Source organism: Cygnus atratus, chromosome 3 (genome assembly GCF_013377495.2).
Source record: "Cygnus atratus isolate AKBS03 ecotype Queensland, Australia chromosome 3, CAtr_DNAZoo_HiC_assembly, whole genome shotgun sequence".
NCBI classification, from domain to species: Eukaryota; Metazoa; Chordata; class Aves; order Anseriformes; family Anatidae; genus Cygnus; species Cygnus atratus.
The window spans coordinates 103,256,249-103,276,226 of record NC_066364.1 but is presented as its reverse complement, the minus strand read 5'-3'; the positions used below and the strand labels follow the sequence as shown (position 1 = coordinate 103,276,226).

Genomic DNA, 19,978 nt, shown 5'->3' with positions numbered 1-19,978 from the left:
GCCCCACTGCTGACCAGAGCTGAGCCAATAAGTCATGTTGTCTTGCACCTCTGTGAGAGCATATTTAAGAAAGGGGAAAAAAAATGCTGCGCCACACAGCAGCTGGGAGAGTGCGAGGAGTGAGAAACAGCCTTGCAGGCGCCAAGGTCAGTGAAGAAGGAGGGGGAGAGGTGCTCCAGGCGCCAGAGCAGAAGTCCCCTGAGGTCTGTGGTGAGGCATGGTGAAGCAGGCTGTCCCCCTGCAGCCCATGCAGTACCACGGTGGAGCAGGGTTCCACGCTGCAGCCCGTGGAGGAGACCACGGTGGAGCAGGTGGACCTGCACCGACGGAGGCTATGGCCTGCGGAAGACCCCTGCCGGAGCAGATTCTGGGCCGGACCTGTAGCCCGTGGAGAGACCATGCAGGAGCAGCTGACCTGGCAGGAGCTGCTGCCTGTGGGGGATCCAGGTTGGAGCAGTTTGCTCCTGAGGGATGGACCCCGTGGTACGGACCCATATCTGGAGCAGTTCTTGAAGAGCTGCTGCCTGTGGGCAGCCCACGCCGGATCAGTTCAGCAAGGACTGCATCCCGTGGGAGGGACCCCACAGCACAGGGGACGAGAGTGACCGAGAAGGAGCGGCGGAGAAGAAGCGCTATAGACTGACCATAACTCCCACTCCCCCGTTCCCCTGCTCTGCACGGGGGGAGGAGGTTGAAGAGGGTGGATGGGGGGGAAGGTGCTTTTGGTTTCTTTTCTTTGTTTTTCACTTCTCTAGCTTGTTAGTAATAGGTAATAAATCTTACTGTCTCCCTATGCTGAGTTCGTTTTGCCTGTCACGATAATTACTGTGCGATCTCCCTGTCCTTATCTCAACCCTTGAGCCCTTTTCATCATATTTTCTCCCCATTCCTCTTTGAGGAGGGGGAGTGAGAAAGCGGTTGTGGTGGAGCTCAGCTGCCCACCCGAGTAAAACCACCACACCCATGGACCCATCCATAGGAGCACACAAGCAAGGTCTCCAGACAGAGCTAAACACATCGGGAGGAGGAGAACCCAAGCGCCAAAGGCACAGCATGGGGCCAGCTGACTACAAGGAATGTCTCCTTGTGGGTGGCCTTTTGCAAGCCACCCCAGGAGAGATACGAGCAGTGTGAGCATGCTGATCAACCTGGCCTCTTGCTGATAGCTCTTCTTACATGCAGGCAGCTCTTCATGTTTTAGACCCAGTGCAGCTGTGAGATTTCCCTCTATTCTGTCAGAGACCTTTCAAGAAGCTTTTATGAAGCAGAGTGGTGCAGTATCTCCCTGTGCACTCAGCCAAGCCTGGCCTCCAGCCTCCACAGAGCAGTCTAGGGCAAGGAACCACTTCTGAGAAGGTGTCAGATCTGGGATGGTTTCACCTGACTGGTAGAAATGGTGATGAACCAGCAGACATTGCGCATCAGCTCTTCTGGCACTGCTGCTAGCTGAGGTTTGCTCAAAGGATGGCTGTCAAGGTGTGATCTGGTGGGTCTTCCCCTCATGCCTAGAGGGCAGGCTGCTCTGGGACTATTTATGTCTCAGGAGCAGCCTGTGCTGGTTGCCATTAGAGAACAACAAGCAGAGATGGACAGGGAGTCAGAGGCAGCATGTCTTCATTTCTAGTTGCCTTCTTAGATGCTTTGTTTGGGCCACTGGCTCCGCAGAGGAGGCGGGAAGGCTGCAGTGCCTGCTTGATTTTCTCAGTGGAGCAGATGCTTTGGGTCAGACTGGTGGCTAGACACCCACCACAGAGAGAAAGCACGAGGGAGAGCAATCCAACTGAGCAATGAGATACAAATAAATAAAATATGCTGGAGGAAAAAGGAGTGTGAAGCAAACAACGGTGCCAGGCAGTGGATGGGTTACTGCAAAGTGGCAGCATCTGTTCCTTTGGATGGCTGACAGCACTGCTATGTGTTAAGAAATGAGATTTTGCCTTCCTTGCTAGCCACACTCCCCAGAGGTATGAACTCTTAGAGCCAGATTTGGATCTGCCTCCCTGCCATCAAGTGTCACCTCCTCCTTTCAGAGGCAGTCTATTGCTCTGACATGCAGCATCACTGCAGCTTCAGAGAGAACAGCCCAGCCTGATCCAGCTCTGCTTGACTCAGGGGACAAGGGACAGACTGCTACCTCTTTCATCTGCACCATCAAGTTTGTATGCAGAAGCGTTCCTAATGTCCATCTGCCCTGTGATAACAGGCACAGGTGACTTAATTTAGGTAGGCTCTTAATCTTTTTCCTACACCTGATGTTGTGGGGGAGAGCCTGGCAGCCCTCAGCCAGCCAGCAATAGAGGATAAGAAGCCCTGATACCTTGCCACCAGTCTGCAGTGTGACAAGGGAGCTACTGATGCAGGTACTCTGCAAATTCAGGGAGGTACTGAAGCCTTAATTCATGGCTTTGGAGTGTTAGCATTAGACATCACACATCACGCCTTTGCTTTATTCTTGAGAAAAAATAAGATGAGGAAGGAACAGGACGGTATGTGTGGTGCGCTCTCATCTGTTGGTAACACTAAAGATGAAAACTCTGCTGCTCAGGGCATTCCCCTATAGAACACCAGAGTAGCGTGGAAGGCAGGGGGTCCTAAGCACCAGCCACTGCTCAATTCCCACCTTTCATGGCTGTAGAACTCTTACTCACCTGAGACTACAAGTTATGAAAGTAACTGAGGGAAACTTTGCAGAGCACTTGAAGCCAAGTCCAAATTGGCATCGTAACCACCTGGCATAGCACAGGAAAAAGAACCAACACCCCAAGGGTACAAAGAAGAAGGGTGACTCACCGAAGTTCTCCCCACCCCAGATGTCCATGGCATTGTCGTACTTCCCCAGGTGGTTGAACCAGGCTTTGTTGATCACAAACAGCCCCCCGGCAATGATGGGCGTCCTGCAGGGTTGGAGAGGTAAGAGGGGACAGGCTCTCATTCAAATACTGCTACAGCACCTGGTTGTGCAGAAGAAACTCCTCCCTTTGCCTCTTCTTCCATCATCAGGACATTATCCACGTATCTCCCTCTTACCAAACAAGGACAACATGGCTCAAAAAACATCTAAACCTTTCTTTCAGCTGCCTCGGTATTTTGCTGTCAATCATAAATTGCCTGGCACTTAATGACCGGCTAATGCACCCATCAGCATAACTCCTACAAGCCCAAAGTTCACAGCCCTGATTGTAGGCTTCAGCATCGAAAATGCACTTAACACTTGGGGGTTATTCACATGATAGTACTCACACAGGCTTTTTTTTGCCTGGAGCCAGCCTATTCAGAATACCGTTCTGTGGAGGAGGAGAGGGCAGAGCCAATACAGATGGGCTTTTTAGAAGTGATCACTAGCTGTGTGATCTTTATTTCAAAACAGGTCTATTTTTCATTCTTTGAATTAGGTAAGAAAAGCTGCACTGAGGTGGCACTTGGGGGAGGGGAGGGCAGACCCAGGACAGCCAGTGAAAGCTCATGTTAACGCCAGCATCCTCGGGACAAGCAGGGCTTTGCTCTCCTATAAGCTTCCTGGGACCCTGAGCACCCCAACACTGGGCCTTCTCCATGCCATCCATCCCAGCACTTCATGGCTGAGGGTACAGGCACCAGGGCTCAGTGTGAGACAAGCTGCCTGTCCTGCCCCACATTCCTTAGGTGCCTCTTTTCCCCTCTGGACTTACTTAATGGGTTTGGTAGGATCAAGTCGTTTGGCTTTCTGCTCTGGGGAGAGTTGCTCCCATTTGAAATGAAGGCTCCAGTCAAAACCTAAAACCAAAGTAGAGAAGGACCATGGGGAAATAAGAAATGGGTATGGATTAGCAGGAAATGTAATCCCTGAGGCTACAGAATCTATGTTGGATGAAGTATTTTCTCCACTTTTAAATGACTCAGGCCAATGGAGATAAAACTCTTGGGAGACAAGTCAAATGACTAATGCATTTCATACTGCATATGAAAGAGAAACAACACATCGCATTACCATTCCAAAGCCAAGCACTCCAAAAACAGGAAAAGTCAGAATTAAAGCTGCAGATGAAACCTTACCCTTGTAAGGTTTCCTCGTCTCCCCCCCATGCACACAGATACACTCTCTCATGGATACTGCACGCTACAAATAGCACAGGCACAAAGGCATACTAATAAACTCTAGAGTTGTGTCCACCATTTGATGTCTGGACATCCCCAACCTCCTCAGCAGCTGGGCTTTCAGTGCTGCAAAGGGTGGCTTTGACACAACCCTATATCCTAATCAATTGGTTTTTTCCATTGTAGCAAACACCCAACCTCACGCCACAGCTGTCTATCTCTAAGCCAGCCTTAAAAGAGCCCAGGGAGCACTAAGGAGTGCTAATGCACTTTTTGCAAGGTAGCTGGAGGGAGCAGTGCAGTGCAGAGACACTAGCAGCTTGGGCTGGTACACGCTCACACTACAGGATGAGGCCCATGGTGCTCACTCACCACCTCTGAGGTCCGAGGAAGCCGCCACATAGGCAAAAGTGTCCAAGTTGATGATGTCAATAACAGGGCTGACCACCCGGGTTGGATCCTGGAAAGCAGAAACAAAAGGACCCATGACTTCAGCTCACACCATTCAGCAACTGACCAAGGGATGGCTCAAACTCCTGGATCCATCCAGCAGGGGGAAACTTTCACATTGTTTATGCTTCTCATGGACAAGTGCCCGTCACTGTCTCCGCTGCCGCCATCACATCAGGTCAGCCCAGGAATTAATGGGAGCAGCACCAAAGGGCAGAGGAGCCCAGGGACATGCCACCAAGACAGGCTGGGCAGGTGAGCACCTGGGCGAAGGACCGTGCACTGCTGGACCACCAAACTCACTTCCCTTTCTGACTCTTGCTTTACCCACAGACTCCCCCTCCTCAGACTTGGTGTGTGCTCAGCGCCCAGCTTGGCAGCAAAACCTCAGCTGGATGCAAAGCTGTCTGCTTTTTGCACATTCATCAGGGTATTCCCTTTTCACCTCCCTTAAATGCATTTAATCAAATTTCAAAAGTCAAATGACAAACAGGCATTTGAAATGACAGAGTGAAAACACAGCTAGTTAAGTAGTGCAACCACATTTTCAATATACAAATTAGGGGGATACAGTTATAGTTTTGCCAAAGGTGTGAGAGGGTTAAAACAAAAAGAGCCAAGTTGTTTTAAATAGTTGGTGGTGATTTGATTGACATCTTGTTATGGGCAAAGAGATTATACAAACAATTATGAACAAAAACAGGAGGAAGAGACTCCGACAGCTTTTGCTGGTCTCTTATCTCCCTTTTGCTTTTCAAAAATCTCAAACTCCAATTATAGCTCAAACTTCAAGATTTCACCCTCGCCAGATGAAATCTTTTTTCACAGTCATGAGGAGAAAAGCATCTGAGTACGCACAGTCTTCCTCTTCCACTCTGAAAAGGTTTTGTTTCAGAAACTCCTCCTAACAAAAAAGTACTTGAGTGCAGCTAGAGGAAGTAGCAACCGAATGCCATGAGCTGTGCTGGGGAGTTGGGCTAGAGATCAGGTTTTCCAAATAAGCATTACAAAACTTGGCAAAACTTCTCACAAGAAAGTCCTCTTTACCTTTTGGCTATCTAAAATACTGCAAAGGTTTGATTTTCAGCAGTATGACCTTTTCTGTGCCTCACTCTCCCTGCCATATAATGAGGACATTTATATTTACTCAGCTTTCATGAAGGTGTCTCTGACCCTCAAATGAAAAGCACTGCACATACAGGAGCGCAGTGCTGTTGCTATTATTTATTTTGGGTTAAGCACCAGATCTTAATAATAGGCAGCCTCACCTTTCTGGTTTCCACTTTTTCAAGATGGGATATGTTCCCATTCCAGGGCATGCTAGTATCTACAACACCCAAATCATCAGACCTCTTTCACATGAAATTCTCAGAAACCTGAGAATTTCTCCAAGACGTAGTTCAAAAACAAAACAAAACAATTACCATTATTATGAAACTAAACCAGCAGCACAAAACTCTAAAAATGGTCCTAAACTCAAGCAATGTGTTTTAACATAAAAAAGGCCCTGAGTCCAACTTGTCTCCCAGCTTTATGTCAGCCATGCATTCCTTCTAATGGTCAACAAAAAGGGCAAGGCGAGATGGTAAAGTTGCTCTTCACCTGCCTCCCCTACCCCAGGACAGCACCAAACTGGGGGGGGACTGGACGTGGGAGTTCATCATCCACTGCTTCATCCCATCAGCATTAGCAAATTCAATTTTGGAGCAAGCTCATTGACTCATGACATAAAAACCACTGTACACTCAATTAGAGTTTTAGGAAGTTATTCAGTCAAAATGTGACGTTAATGGCTTTAGATATATTTGTTTCCTAAGTAAAAACAAAAGAGCATGTGCCCCCACACTCGCAATCATACAGTCACAAACATGTTTTTGCAGAACAGGCACCATTGCTGTGGCTCCTTTGGACATGCACCATCCTGGGCACAGCCCCATGGACCCTCACAGAGGGCACGCACACCTCTCTGCCACCCTACCCTCTCACTCGTTCTCAGGCTCTCTCCTCTGGCTCACTGCCATGTCCACATGCTGGGTGCGCACTGCCTGCGTGTGAAAGGCAGCGTAGGTCTTGGTGGGACACCAACAGCAGCCAGGAGAGCTCAGCACAGGGTTTGAGGTGCACCTACATGAGGGTACATGGTGGTGCATATGGGCTTCTGCATCTTCCGTCATGGGAAACTGCAAAAAGATGCTTTGCCCAAGAAAGAAAATGCAAATCAACATGCAAGGTGGCTCACAAAGAGCATCAGCTTTCTTCAAGGTGGTCACTGCTGGCTTGCTTCAAATCACCAGAAGCCAAACAGACTCTTTCTACCTGTAATGGTAAGAAAATGCTCCTGCAACAAGGCTAATCCTCATTGCAGCAGGGATCCGGCTCTTGAGCACAGCCTGAAGGTGGCAGCAGTAACATTTCTTACAGCTCACTGATCAATATTTTAACCCTGACAGAAAGGATAGGTACAGTGGGGCTCGGCAGGAGGAAACTAAGCACCTGCTGCCCCCATCCTGCTGCATTTGTGAGCAGTTAAAAATCAAACAAGCAGGACTAAAAGGAAGCAAAGTGCATTTTCAGAAACACTCCCTGTGCTGGCCTGCCTTCCTGAGCTGCCTCTCGGATCCACAATGCCATCACTGCTGCCACAACACATCAAAACTTCTGTAGAGATTCTGCACGTGGCGTCCACATTCAACCACCCCACAGGCGTTGAACATGGGGCACGTTCCCAGAGCCGTGTGAGAAAGCAGCTCTGCCTGCTTTTAAGTGGGGTTTCACAGCTCACATTCTCATAATTTCACAGGAGCTGCAATTGATAACACAAAACTACCACTTTCATTACATTGCCATTTACTAGCAGCACCGTGGGCCAACCTTCAAACCAAGGCTGGGGTCTCTCTGGTGCTCTGGGTGCCAGCAGCACCAACTCCCCTTGTCCACCAAGAGGTCCTAACCTGGTGCTGCCTAGGTTTCTCCAGAACCCAATGCCTTGGCTTCTTTCCTTGCTTTACCTCTTTGCTCCTCAGCTGCCCCTATTTCAACATAATTCACTAATTGTAAAATTAGTGAGTAGCAAATATCAGCAATCAGGAGCAAGAGGTGGAGTAGCAGTGGGGTAATGAGGTACAGCAGAGGGAACCTGCATCCACACTGAGCACCCTCTGCCATCCCCCCAGGTCACCAGCACAGGACTCCAGCTAACGCGAGTGACAAGGCACTGCTGAGAGCCTCCATGCGCATGTCTGGCCAGCATTTACACCAGTGAAAGGTGAGTGTCATTGCTCTGAAATCAGCAGAATTTAAATCCTATTAAATCAATTTATTAGTGGTTAATTTGCATGAAATTAAATTCGGCCCCTATTCAAGGAGGCATCACTCCTTTAGATCATCGGCACTGAGCATTTTATGTAAGCCTAATTAAAAAGTCTGCTGGAGCACTGCCCGGTTATTCCCCTTTCAATGCTCAACCCACGCTTGCCAAGTAACAGCCCTACTGCCCCAGGAGACACCTTGTCCCACTGGACCACACTCTCTCCCACTTGCCTGCTGGGTGGAAGACCTAAAAAAGACACTTTGCACCCCAAAAGATCATCACTTTCTTATGCAGATGCCTGCATGCAGTTGGTCACACAATGGTGATGATGGCTGTTAGGACAAAAGAGGGAATGAACATCAGCAACACATCCCCTAAGGGAGCGCTCACCTCTTTAATGCGCTGCAGAAGTGGAAGTAGCCAGTCCTTATTCACCTCACAGTGACTGTCTAGGAAGGTCAGAACTCCTGCTTGTGCCACATCCGCCCCTTGGATTCGGGACCGGATCAGACCTGCTCCGGGAAACACCACGTCAGCTGCCACCAAGGTGTCTCGGTAATATCCCCCTGCAGCTTTTCAGAGGCTCCTCACACACCCCATGGGCTTTGACCCACTCAAAACCCATTCAGATAAAACATGGTTCAGGTTCATCACCCCCTTCCCAGCACTGCAAGCCACGCCAGCTGTTTTCCAAGGTCATCAAAGCAAATAAATGGCTCTACCTAGATTAATGATTTATGGCACCTATGCCAACCCTTCATGTGTGTAATTATTCCCTCTGTTACCTTCTGGGGCAAAAACAGGACTCAAAATGCTTACCCTTGCAGGTAATAAATCTAACTCTTACTATTGCAGGTAATAAATCTAACATAGATGCAACGTGTTAGATGCTAACAGCATTCACAATATCCCCAGGAGACAGAAGGGAACCTAAACACATCTTTCACCTGCCCAGCACCACATACACTTGCATGGGGTGAAGCCAATTCCTCAGTAAGACCATGGCTTCCAGTGCCCCCAGTCCCCAAATGGAATCCCAACAGCTCTTAGCAGAGAGTTGAGGTTGGAACCATTTGGGGCCAGAGTTACACCTTTCTTGGCCTGCCAGCTTGGGCACTGCTGACCTGCAGCTCAACAGGAACATATTTTCTACCAAGGAAAACAAGGGGACAGTCCACTGGACACACAGGAAGACACAGAGGATGCTCAAGGGAAGAAGAATGAAGGAGAAACAGAGGTAATGCAAGATAGCAGCAAATATAAAGAGATATAAGGGTGGCAAGGAGCATGCCATGCAGAAGGAGGGCCATGCAGAAGGAGGTCACTAGCTTTCATATCAAAATTTCCTAAAGCGAAGGGGCCAAGGAACAGCCATTGAGCAGGAGGGAGGGGGACAGGGAGAACAAAGCCTGGAGCAATCCCACATCTTCCCAGGTCATCTCCTGCAACACAGGTTGTCCCCATGTTGCTCTCTCCAGCATCTATGATCTTGTGGGTAGCCAGGGCCTATTGCATCACCTCTCCCCAAATCCTGGCAGGTCCTGAAGGAGACAGCATCAATGATGTACTAAGTGGAGTAAGCCCTTCAGGCTGGGTTCCCAAATCCTGACTCCTTTATGCAGTACTAATACCTCCAGGTCTATGCAGTATTGGCGAAGAACACATAAGCCCATTAGCACATATCCCAGGCACACAGGAAAGAAATGTGTGAAGGAGGTGCAAACCTGTGGAGACCTCCATTCCCTCCTGCTAATGCAGGCTTGTACATCCAGGTGGTGATGCCACCCTGACACCACTCCTGCAGAGCTGAAACTTTCAGGAGAAAGCACACAGACAAGCCCTCTCTGCTCCTCAGTCTCCCCAACCCAATACACATGACTTTGATTTTCAGTATGGGAAAACTTTTTCTGGTTTTGTTTGCCTAATACTGCAAAGCAGGACTTGAAAATACCCATTCAGACTATAGGGTTGAATGGGAAAATGTCTCAAAAGGTTGCAAGCAGTAGCCCAATAGGGTATATATAAAGCCCATCTTAATCTTTAAAATATAATTAATTACATTTAAAAAAAAATCCAGAGCAGCAGCAAGAGCAGTTCTCATCGCTTTCATTAGATCAAACATCTTTAAAAAGAAAACCCAAGGCTTTGTTTTGCCCGTTCTAATTTTACGGCTAATAAGCTACAGCGGAGCTGCCTTGGCTATATTAATAGACCCATCTTTTTGGGGGAGAGAGGGTAGAATCCATTTAAGTTCCCAGCCCTCTATCATGTCTTCCTTTATCATTACTTTATCAGGGCTTTATTGGTGCACTCCCTCCACTGCCCTCCCCACCACCACCTGCTCCATCACTCTCACGCCTCCCAAAATCTGCGTTCCCCACCACTTGTATGGACCCAGGGCACCTGGCTCTTACCTTCGCGCTGTCTGTTCCGCAGGCATTTCACCTTGGGCAGCTTGGCCAACAAGCGGCAGTCGTCAGCTTTGGAAGCACAGAGGAAATCAATGTCACCTGGCAGCACTCAGGTGGCCACAGAAATAGTCCAGGAAAAAATTTGGAGCAGGGAGGGGACCCTGCTGCAGTGTGACCAGTCAGGTGGTGCACAGTGGTTTTACCCTTCAGCTTATCACGACAGACAGAGCAGCAGTTATCACAAAAGCAGTGTAAACCCAGGGCATTTACACCGGGAATAGTTGAATTGCACTATAAAGTCAGTGTAGAAGAAGAGTTCTGGCCTTTTGTACATTAATGCAAATGACTATTTGGGGTAACTGCAGAGCATCATATAAGCCTGTGGTGGGGCAGGAAGCTCCTGAGGTGACCTGCATCAACCCTCCCAGCCTGACTTTCCCTCAGCGAGCAGGAGGAGGACAGAGCATGAGCTGGACTAGATGCATTAGCAAGAACATCCAACACAGCCCCTTTTCCTGCACGTGCCCATCCTACCACCTCCTCAGCTTCAAGTGCATGTGCCTCTGCCCTGATCCCTCCTTCCAGCCCCTGCCTGTGCATGCTCCTCTGAACATATTCATCCTAATTCAGGAATCTTTGCTTATAGACATATCATCATACCAGTATTTCCCCACAACTTATATGTGGAGCTGAGGTTATCTGTGTGCACCAGGGGAGTAAAGGTGGCAGAAGTTTGCTATGTATACATGATGGAAAGTTGCTGGGAATAGCAGGAACCTGTGAGCATGTGCCATCTGTGTGCAGAACAACTGCGTCCCAGTGAATAAAAGGTCAAAAAGTTGGGCTTGATGATCCTTGTGGGTCCCTTCCAACTCAGGGTACTCTAAGGGGCTGACAGATGTGAGAAAAGAGATGCCACTGGGACTGAGATAAAAGCACCAATTGCTTGGAGTGGGTTGCAGGGAAAAGCTGACCATGTGTTTAAAACATATTATGCAAATGTATGCATTTATGTAAATATATGCAGAATATATTCCAGGAGGCTCAGACTGTCACAAGAAAGAAGAAGGGGCCAGATGTAAGACAGCTGAGAAGTGCTGGTTTTGAGCAGCCAAGAGTTCCCAGACTTGCCTCACCTGGCCTCCAGCGCACTGGAGTGGCTCCCAAGCTCACTGCAATCCCTGCAACCCCCTTTTCTGGTTTTGGTGACTCCCAATCCAGGCAGCAATGCCAGAGAGACAGTCAAGAATTGGATCTGCTGTGAAATCTGCCCCTAGCATCCTCCAAGGCAGTGCCTATTTATAATATCCAAGAGCAAGGTGTATATATACTTTTTTCTTTAAAACAAACAAACAATCTGGCTTGTTTTTCACATTTCTTAGTAAATACCTATATTTTGCAGCTCCTTGAAATGTGAGTGCCATGGACCACTCAGTCTAGGTGTAGTTTTTTATTCTTTTTATGCCTAAGACAGATTTTTTGAGCACTTACTCTTTGCACCTGCATCTTCCACTAGCTAGCTCATTGTACCAGGTAAGATCTTTAGCTGGGGACAACCAGGGCCATTCCCTGAGAGCCCTCAGGGCTTCAGCTATGGAATTCTGCTGAAGATTGGACCTACTGATTTCACTCGAGTCATCCTATCAACCAGGGGAAAGTGGCAGGAGGATGTGGGCTCTGTCACATACAGTGCTATAGACGATGCATTTCAGAAATTGGCAACTCATGCAGGAATCCCTATTCCTATTCCACTCCTGTTTATATTTGCAACAATCAGCGAGTGGTTTCTGGTTAACACAGAAAGGATCACTTACGATCATCGCTGAAGTCATCCACCAGTATGATTTCATGGACAAGGTGCACTGGGGTGCGGTTCAGCACACTAAAGAACAAAGAGAGAAAACCTGTGACAGTGCTTGACCAACTCCACAACCCAGCAAATAGGGTTAGAAAAGCCTGGGAACCAGTCGCTGCAAAAGCACAACCAGACTTGTATTTCCATAAAGGGTATATGAGAGAAGACCAAGAAACCAGTCCCCCACCACATATCCAGCAGTGCCCAGGTATCAGCTCTCTGCAGCCTGACCCAAGAGCTGAGCACCTGATATTCTCGGGAAATAGGCGAGATTCACCCTTACCACATTTGTGAGCAAAAGCAGAGCAGCCCATAAAGCCTGGAGGAAGAGGCTTCAGCAATCTGTACGGTGCACAAAGTTTCCTTTCCATCACCCTTCCACCTCTCCTGGGGCTAATGACATGGTGTCCGCTGCCAGCAGGGCCAACACAAAGAAAATTACTCAGCTAAAACCCATCATTACAAAGCTCACAGCTGTGGCAGGACAACTGTTTTTATCAGTGAGCTGATTGTGCTTCAAAGGCTGCAGAGAGGATAAGAGCAGGTTGTTGCCTGCCTATTTGATAAAATAAAGAGGCTGGATGACGTGGTCCACAGCTCCCCCCAGGGGTACAGCCACTAGGAAATGTGGCTGAAAGCTACAATCTCCTCTTAATTACAACACCAAGGTGGTTCTCTGTATTATTGAAATGGCTGGACCTGTTCCTTCCCTCTCTCACACAGCACAGAGGTCAGCAGAACTACATGTAGATACATATAATCCTGCCCCAACAGAGGGTCAAGGCTGACTTCTTGAAGCAGAACCCTCAGGGCTTGGGTCAGCTGTCCTGGTGCTGTCCCCTCCTAGCTTCTCGTGCACCCCCAGCCTCCTCGCTGGCAGGGCACTGTGAGAAGCTGACACGTCCTTGACTTAGCGTAAGCATTGCTCAGCAAGAACTAAAACATCAGTGAGTTATCAACATTATTTTTCTCCTAAATCCAAAACACAAAACCATATCAGCCACTATGAAGAAAATTAACCCTATCTCAGATGAAACCAAGATGATATCCACCCCTTATTCCAAACCATTTGCATCATGCTCAGGTCTCATGCATTCTAATACATCCCAATTAATAACCACAATCTTTACTGTCTTTTACGTGTATGTACACACAGATATCATTCCTCTAGTCTATGGGTCTTCGCTTCAAAATATCTGTTGAGTTCATTTTGTCCACGACTTTGGGCTCCTTCTGTCATAACAGTCCTTCAGGGCAAGAGAGATGGTGCACGGTATTGGATTGTTGCATGCTGAAGCCAGCTCTGGTTTCAACACTGCTTTATTTGTCCAGTCCTATCATTGCTGCACTTTGCTTGGTTCCATCAAAATTCATTCTTCATTAGTTTGCATGACTTTTACTGTAAGACCACTGATATAGCAGTGATGGCATACAGCACTATATAAATATAGCAATTGCCACCATAAAATACAATTCATGGACTATTCTTACCCCAAATTAAATCCCCTTGAGGTACACATCATGCTTCCCCATCCTTCTAAATTACCCACCAAGTACACCCAGGTCCTTGACAGTAGTTTTTAAGAGGAAATTCTTCCCTCAAAGGGTGATGATGAACTGGAAAGGTTGCCCAGACAGGTTGTAGATGCCCCATCCCTGGAGTTGTTCAAGGCCAGGTTGGACAAGGCCCTGGGAAACCTGCTCTAGTGGAAGGTGTCCCTGCCCATTGCAGGGGGGTTGGAACTAGATCTTCAAGGTCTCTTCCAACTTAAGCCATTCTATGATTCTGTGACTCCTAAAAATGCAGAAAATGTTTTCAGGGAGCAGTTCTGACACTCTGACAGAAGTCAGCGTTTTTTGGTCATCACCTGGAATACTAGTTGCATTGCAGAAGTGACTTGTGGACATTGATCCTCAGGAACCCGTTAATTCTCTCCATTGCACCATACTGAGATTTGTTAGGGGGAAAAATAGGGGAGTGCAAAGAAGCAAGAGTGCAAAGGGGAGAGAGCTCAAGAGAGTGAGAAGGGGGAGGTTAAGAAAGAAAAAAGAGGGAGAGGGGGACAGAAAGAGAGAAGGAGAGAAAGAGAAAGAGAGAGATGAATCCTTTGGGAGTATAATAGAGGATTGCAGGGGCCAAGGGTCCCAATTATCAGGATCAGAATGAGAGCAAGAAGAAAAAACGCTCACCAAAATGAACTGCTTCAACAACCCAAAACAGCTAATTATGTAGAAAGTGAGACATCACACCAAGAATAATCATAATGAGCTTTGATTACACTGTGGCTTTTGCATTTCATTCTTTCAAATACCCACCGTGCTTTTTGAAATTCAAGAGTTCTCTTATGTTAACATCAAAAGGTAAAAGTGCTTATGGGGCTGCATACTTAGTAACCATGAGAGATGATTAGCAAAATAAAAAAGTCCAAGGCTTAAGCAAAAAAAAGAGTCAGCCCAAAGTGCTAATTATAGAGTTTCTGAGCAACACCTGGCTTGTTTTAGCTCCTTTAATCAGACTCATTTCAGTTATGACACAGGCCCTACACAATGCCAACACGCTGCCAGAGGAAGGAGGTGCGTGGCTTTGTTATTTCCCTGTCTCAGGAGGGCCAGGGTACAGGCAAGGCGGCTGCACGTGGATAAGGAGCAAGGTGCTGGTAGCACAGGACATCATTCCTTTTTCTTTCAAGTGCTGGGAAAATGAAAGGTGTGGTATTCTACCTGCTAATTAAGGATCTGAATATTTGATGCAGTACTCACAGTACTCGCAAAAGGACTTTTGCCAAAGTATGTGCATTGGTTTGCCAGTATGAGGGAAATAATTAAGCCTCCCTATTCCTGCTCTGTGGCCTCCAGTTGCAAATCGGAGCAATAAATAGATGAATAAATAGATTTGCTCAGCAGAGGAAATGAGACTGTAACCTGTGGAGGGGTGCCATCATATTTCTCAGCAACGTTTGCGGCTGATGGGGTTCACCTCTTCAATTGCCACTCAGGGGGAAGACAGTGTGGTGGAGGCTCAGCATTTCCCTCTGAGGGAAACACCAGTACCGTGGAAAGGTACAAGGTGGAAAGAGAGGGAAGGAGAAGAGGAAACTGAAAATTTTCCCTAAAAGTCACTTCTGTATTGCTTCTTCTCTCCCTTGTTCCTCCCAGGGTTTATCCACACAGTGCCACCCCATGGTGCTAGAGGGTCACCACCTTTAACACACTGAGCCTCAGAGCTGGAAACAGGTGAAACTGAACACTGGTGCATAATAAGAAACTTGCCCAAGGTCACTCCAATAATGCCTGGCTCAAAGAAAGAATCTAGCGGCAGTTTCTGAAAATCGGATGTGCCACTTTGCTATTCACCACCTCCTTCTCTCTTTTTTAAGACACCCAGTCCCTACTACCTGGACGCTTTCACAAGCAGAGTTGTATACACATTTATAAGCGCTGACTAAATTATTTCCAGAGATTTGGGCATACCATTAATTTAGCTCTTTTTTTTCGTCTTCTTCCAACTGGCAAATGGTCAGAGAAATGACCATGGAACCTTTTATTTCATTCATTACTCCACACAGCCTGCTAGTTTTTCTCGGTAGTTTGAACGACACATACTGCTCATCAACAAAATGCTGCAAATGTTTGCAATGTGACTGGTGTAAGGGTTGCCTCAGGGGCCACATACTAGCATCCCTGCTTCACGGGGCAGAGCACTTGCATGCTTACCAAGAGCCAAGGACAACTACAGAGCCTGCAGCTCTATCTGAGCACACGGTGAGCTTTCAGGCTCTCAAGCCTGAAATAGCAACATTCCTCCTGCTCAGTTTCTCTTTACACACGGTCCTGTGAGAAGCGTTCCCTTAGCAGGACTGGTGCCCCGTCTCCCTTCGGTTTAGACAAGCCCAGCAATCTCCCTTTGCACCGTTTCTTGCTCCTGCAACTGAGGTTTATAGACAGTATTCATTGTGCAGCAAGGTTGGAAAACCTAACTTGCCGAGGAAATCAGATTTGTAACCCCAAATTCTTCTACCAGCCACAGACAAACCAGCTCTTCGTTTCTCAGCCCATCCACCTCTCACCTGGGTTATACTACGAATGCACCATGCTCTGCCCATGGAGATGTACTGATGAGAATGGGGTAGATGAGGGCTTCTTTAATTGCTGCTGTGCTCGAAGTGTTTTGAGATACTTGGTCACAAGCTGCTCCAAAAGGCACAAAATAGTGTCAGGAGGACACTGCTTTTACTGGCCAATGGACAATGATCCATGTTATTACAGCCACCACGGGATGGAATTATCTGGAAGACCTCATTAAACTAAGCATTTGCTTCTGACAAATCAGTCAGAAGGCGCAGCAACTTAATGCACAGAGGCTGAAGAGGCAGATGAACTCAACTGAGTCCAAACACAGGCAGGGAGATGGCACTGCAAGTAAAATCACGGCCAGAAAGGAGCAGGGCAGGAGCCACATCACCAGCAGGACTTGCCACCAAGGGCTGGTGGGCCTAGGGTTGGTAGGGTCAAAGCAAACCTCTGAGTGCTGCAACCAGGAGGAAAACGCATCCAAACCACAGGGACCAGAAGAAGTCCCTGGCCGGATCAGGGGCGTATAGGATGGCAGCCATGGGAGAGGCAGGGGGGATCCAGGCATAAGGTCTAACATCACTCCTGACCATATCTGCCAGAACAGTCAGGTGCCAAGATATGGGGAGAGATGTGACTAAAGTCTGTCTGTGCTTCACACATTACAAATGCTCTAGAGGATTGTTCTTAGCTTTGCCTCACCATCCTTGTTACAGCGGTTTTTGGAGGATGGTAACCCCACACAGGGCACCATAAAGGTAAAAGAGAAGGTCCAGCATGAAGGAGCTGGTACACAGCATAAAGTGTCAGTGTTATTCACACTCAAAATCCATACACCCTAGGATAGAGAAAGCAGTGATAGATAATTAAGTGTGAAGTGAACGAGATGGGATTGGGCAGGGAACCATAAAGCAAAGCAAGAATTCAATTTCAGGACTGTCTAACTCACTTGTGGCACTGGGTGTGCTCACTTGAGGAAGAATGCTATTTCTAGAGGAGCATTGAGGATCTATGTGATGGCAAACAGGGCACAGCTGAAGTCTCCCCCTTGCCAGCAACCCAGTCTGACCAGTGCAGGTGATGGCAGGGGCTCCCTGGGAATGTCATGGTTTAACTGACAACTATCCTGCAGGCTGGACTGCTTTCGCATTGCACCCAGCTAACTTTCCTCCCCAAGGGCAAACAAGAGCTGCCCCTGGGCATCAATGGAAGCTTGGATTCTATGGCCTGACTTGCTGCTAGCAAAGCCTTCACTGAGTGGGCATGAAACACACCTGCAAAACATTTATTATTGGCAGATGACAGAGCACACACCAGCTTTCTATAGAGGAAGCCACCAGCCAAAACCTGGAGACAGGTCTCAAACAGGTCTCTCTGAGACCTCTCAAAGGTAAACCTCGTTAAATCTTCCCACAAGAGAGTTCTCATCAAGGCATACACTGGGATTAAATACTGATTTTAAAAATCTGTGGTGAAAATGAAGCCTTTACTCTATCCACTAGAGCAAAACCCAGACAAGAACACACTGACAAATGGAAGAATGGCCACATGCCCAAAGCACTCCAAAGCCAGAAGAGCAAAGAAACTATCATTGAAAATCTCATCTGTGTGCGCTCCGTTAGGGCTTCTCAATTAGCAAGCCTTCTGGCATTTGATATGTCACTGGAGAAGCTCAAGCAGCGATACCAGAGCAGACATCCGCAAAATAATAGACCTCTCTAGACACTGGAGACAACACAGAGCCGAGCACTGGGACCCAGCTGAATTTAAAAGCTGTTACCCGAGGACGTGTGTGATCTCTTGCCTTTACCCCAAGAGCGCCCAGCGCTAGAACCTGCAAAGAGAGCACAGCTACTTGCTTCCTGAGCATCTCACTGTAAAACCTGCTTTTCAAAGACCAGATTGCACTCTAATTTCTCCTGGTAATTGTTTCAGATCATAGCTGGTTGGTCCAGTCACTTTACTGCAGTGAGTGCAAACACATTCTGCCTTTATTCACAAAAACCTCAAGTCTGCTCACCCTTTCTAAAAGCATTTACAAATATGCTCCAATAGACAGGGAGCTCTTACCTCCTAATGGTCCTCAGCAGGGTAGACCTAGCCTCATTGTGGAAGGTGATGATGATGCTGGTTGGCGGGAGATCCTGGTGATAGCGCAGGGTCAAGCACCTGGGGAGAGAAAGGGAAAAAGGGCATTCAGGTGCTGAAGCTCAAGGTGGGAGCAGAGGTTAACACAAGCATTAACACAAGCCATTAACACTACTTTAAAAAATAATAATAATAAAAAAAAAAGTTTTTCTGCATCTGTATGAATCTTTTTTGAAGGAGTCCAGAAACCGTAAAGCAAGTCACTGAGGATTAAAGCAGGAAAAAAAAAGTCATTATTAGGAAGGGATGAGAAAGGAGCCACTCAGCTTGCAAACCTTCTCTAACCATTGCTTCCCATCTGGCATGCTCTCTTGGAGCCATTAGGCTCCAACACTCACAGGCAGTAGGAACACATCCTTCACACAAAAGGTGAGGCCTTCTTGAAGAAGATCAGCTGCAATTAGACCCTGTCTCAGTGGTTTCGTGAGCTTCACAGGGATTTGCGTTGTATCAAAAGCATTGGGTTATCATGATGAGTATTTGTCTTTCTTAAATTGAACCAGCCATTTTGTAGATACTTGCTCCATCAGGACAGAAATAAATGCTCATAATAGTTTATTCTCATATTTGATTTATACCAAATACAGAGTTCTGAAACTACAATCAGCACAGAGAAAAAAAAGTGGAGGGAAAAAAAAAAAGAAGAGAGAGATCTCCAGAAAGTTTTCTTATTTTTTTCCTGAATGCAATTTTGCAACTTTGCTTTCCAGCATTCCTGGACACACATGCAAACTGGTCCAAGAGCAGTCAAAACTTGACAACTGAAGCTTTGCAGCCTGCAGCTTTTGGCTTGTCTTCCTAGGTCACTGTCAGCCTTAAGATGACATACCACTGGCAGCAGTGTGCCCCACACCCAACCAAAGGAGGTCTCCATCACAGCAATTGTGCTTGTTCACCACGTTACATAATTCCAATAATAATAATAATAATAATAATAGACATCTTGGGTGGGACAAAATATTTGCAAGCTCACCCTAAACCAGTTGTTGTCAGTAGCACACTTCAGCTGAGCTCTGCTAACCCAACCTCACGAGATGTAAACTGCTGCCACTGCAGCGTGTGGTTTGCTGCACACAGGCTCAACTCTCCTGTGCTTTGCAGAGCTGCAGTGACAGACTAGGACAATTGCTCTCCCCGCGCTACTTGTACACAATTATCTGCCAGCTGTTCCAGGCTGGGTCTTTCCACCCGCTTCCAGCACAGCACTGGGCGGTGGGGGTCTGCGTAGCAAATAACAGAAGGTATTTCAGGGAAAGAACGAAGGAAGGTGGAAAGTACTAAGTCATCAAAACGTTACTACGATAGTTAAGAAGCTAATATATAATGCCACGGTGCATGCATGACGTATCAGCCACCCATGGGAGTGCTGCAGATGTTGCATGCTGGCTGAGCCTGCAGCGACGCAATGAAGGCTCCTGTAGGTGACAATAACTTGTCTTTAAAACTCCAGATTTGTATGCATTACATCTTCCTAATTAGACAACATGCATGCAGGAAACACTGAAACTTCCTATACAAACCCATCCAAAGCTCTACAACCCATTCCTAACTTCTGTTTAATAAGGCTTGTAACTTCCCAAAGACGCGATGGATGGCTGAGCTGCCACTACTGAGTGCAGTAGTGCAGCAAGCGCTGCTACTTGGACCCAGCAAAACCCC

At 47.4% G+C, this 19,978-nt stretch overlaps 1 protein-coding gene across 1 annotated transcript in view; it reads right to left on the bottom strand.

The window, feature by feature from the left end:
* Positions 1-19,978, bottom strand: part of GALNT14 (polypeptide N-acetylgalactosaminyltransferase 14) — a 70,258-nt gene that overhangs the window by 12,776 nt on the left and 37,504 nt on the right. Inside the window, exons 3-9 of the mRNA XM_050709830.1 lie at positions 18,242-18,340; positions 12,060-12,127; positions 10,249-10,314; positions 8,225-8,346; positions 4,447-4,534; positions 3,669-3,753; positions 2,791-2,894 (exon numbers count right to left, since the gene is read on the bottom strand). Coding sequence (XP_050565787.1) covers positions 2,791-2,894; positions 3,669-3,753; positions 4,447-4,534; positions 8,225-8,346; positions 10,249-10,314; positions 12,060-12,127; positions 18,242-18,340 — 632 coding nt within the window. The remainder of the gene's footprint in view (positions 1-2,790; positions 2,895-3,668; positions 3,754-4,446; positions 4,535-8,224; positions 8,347-10,248; positions 10,315-12,059; positions 12,128-18,241; positions 18,341-19,978) is intronic.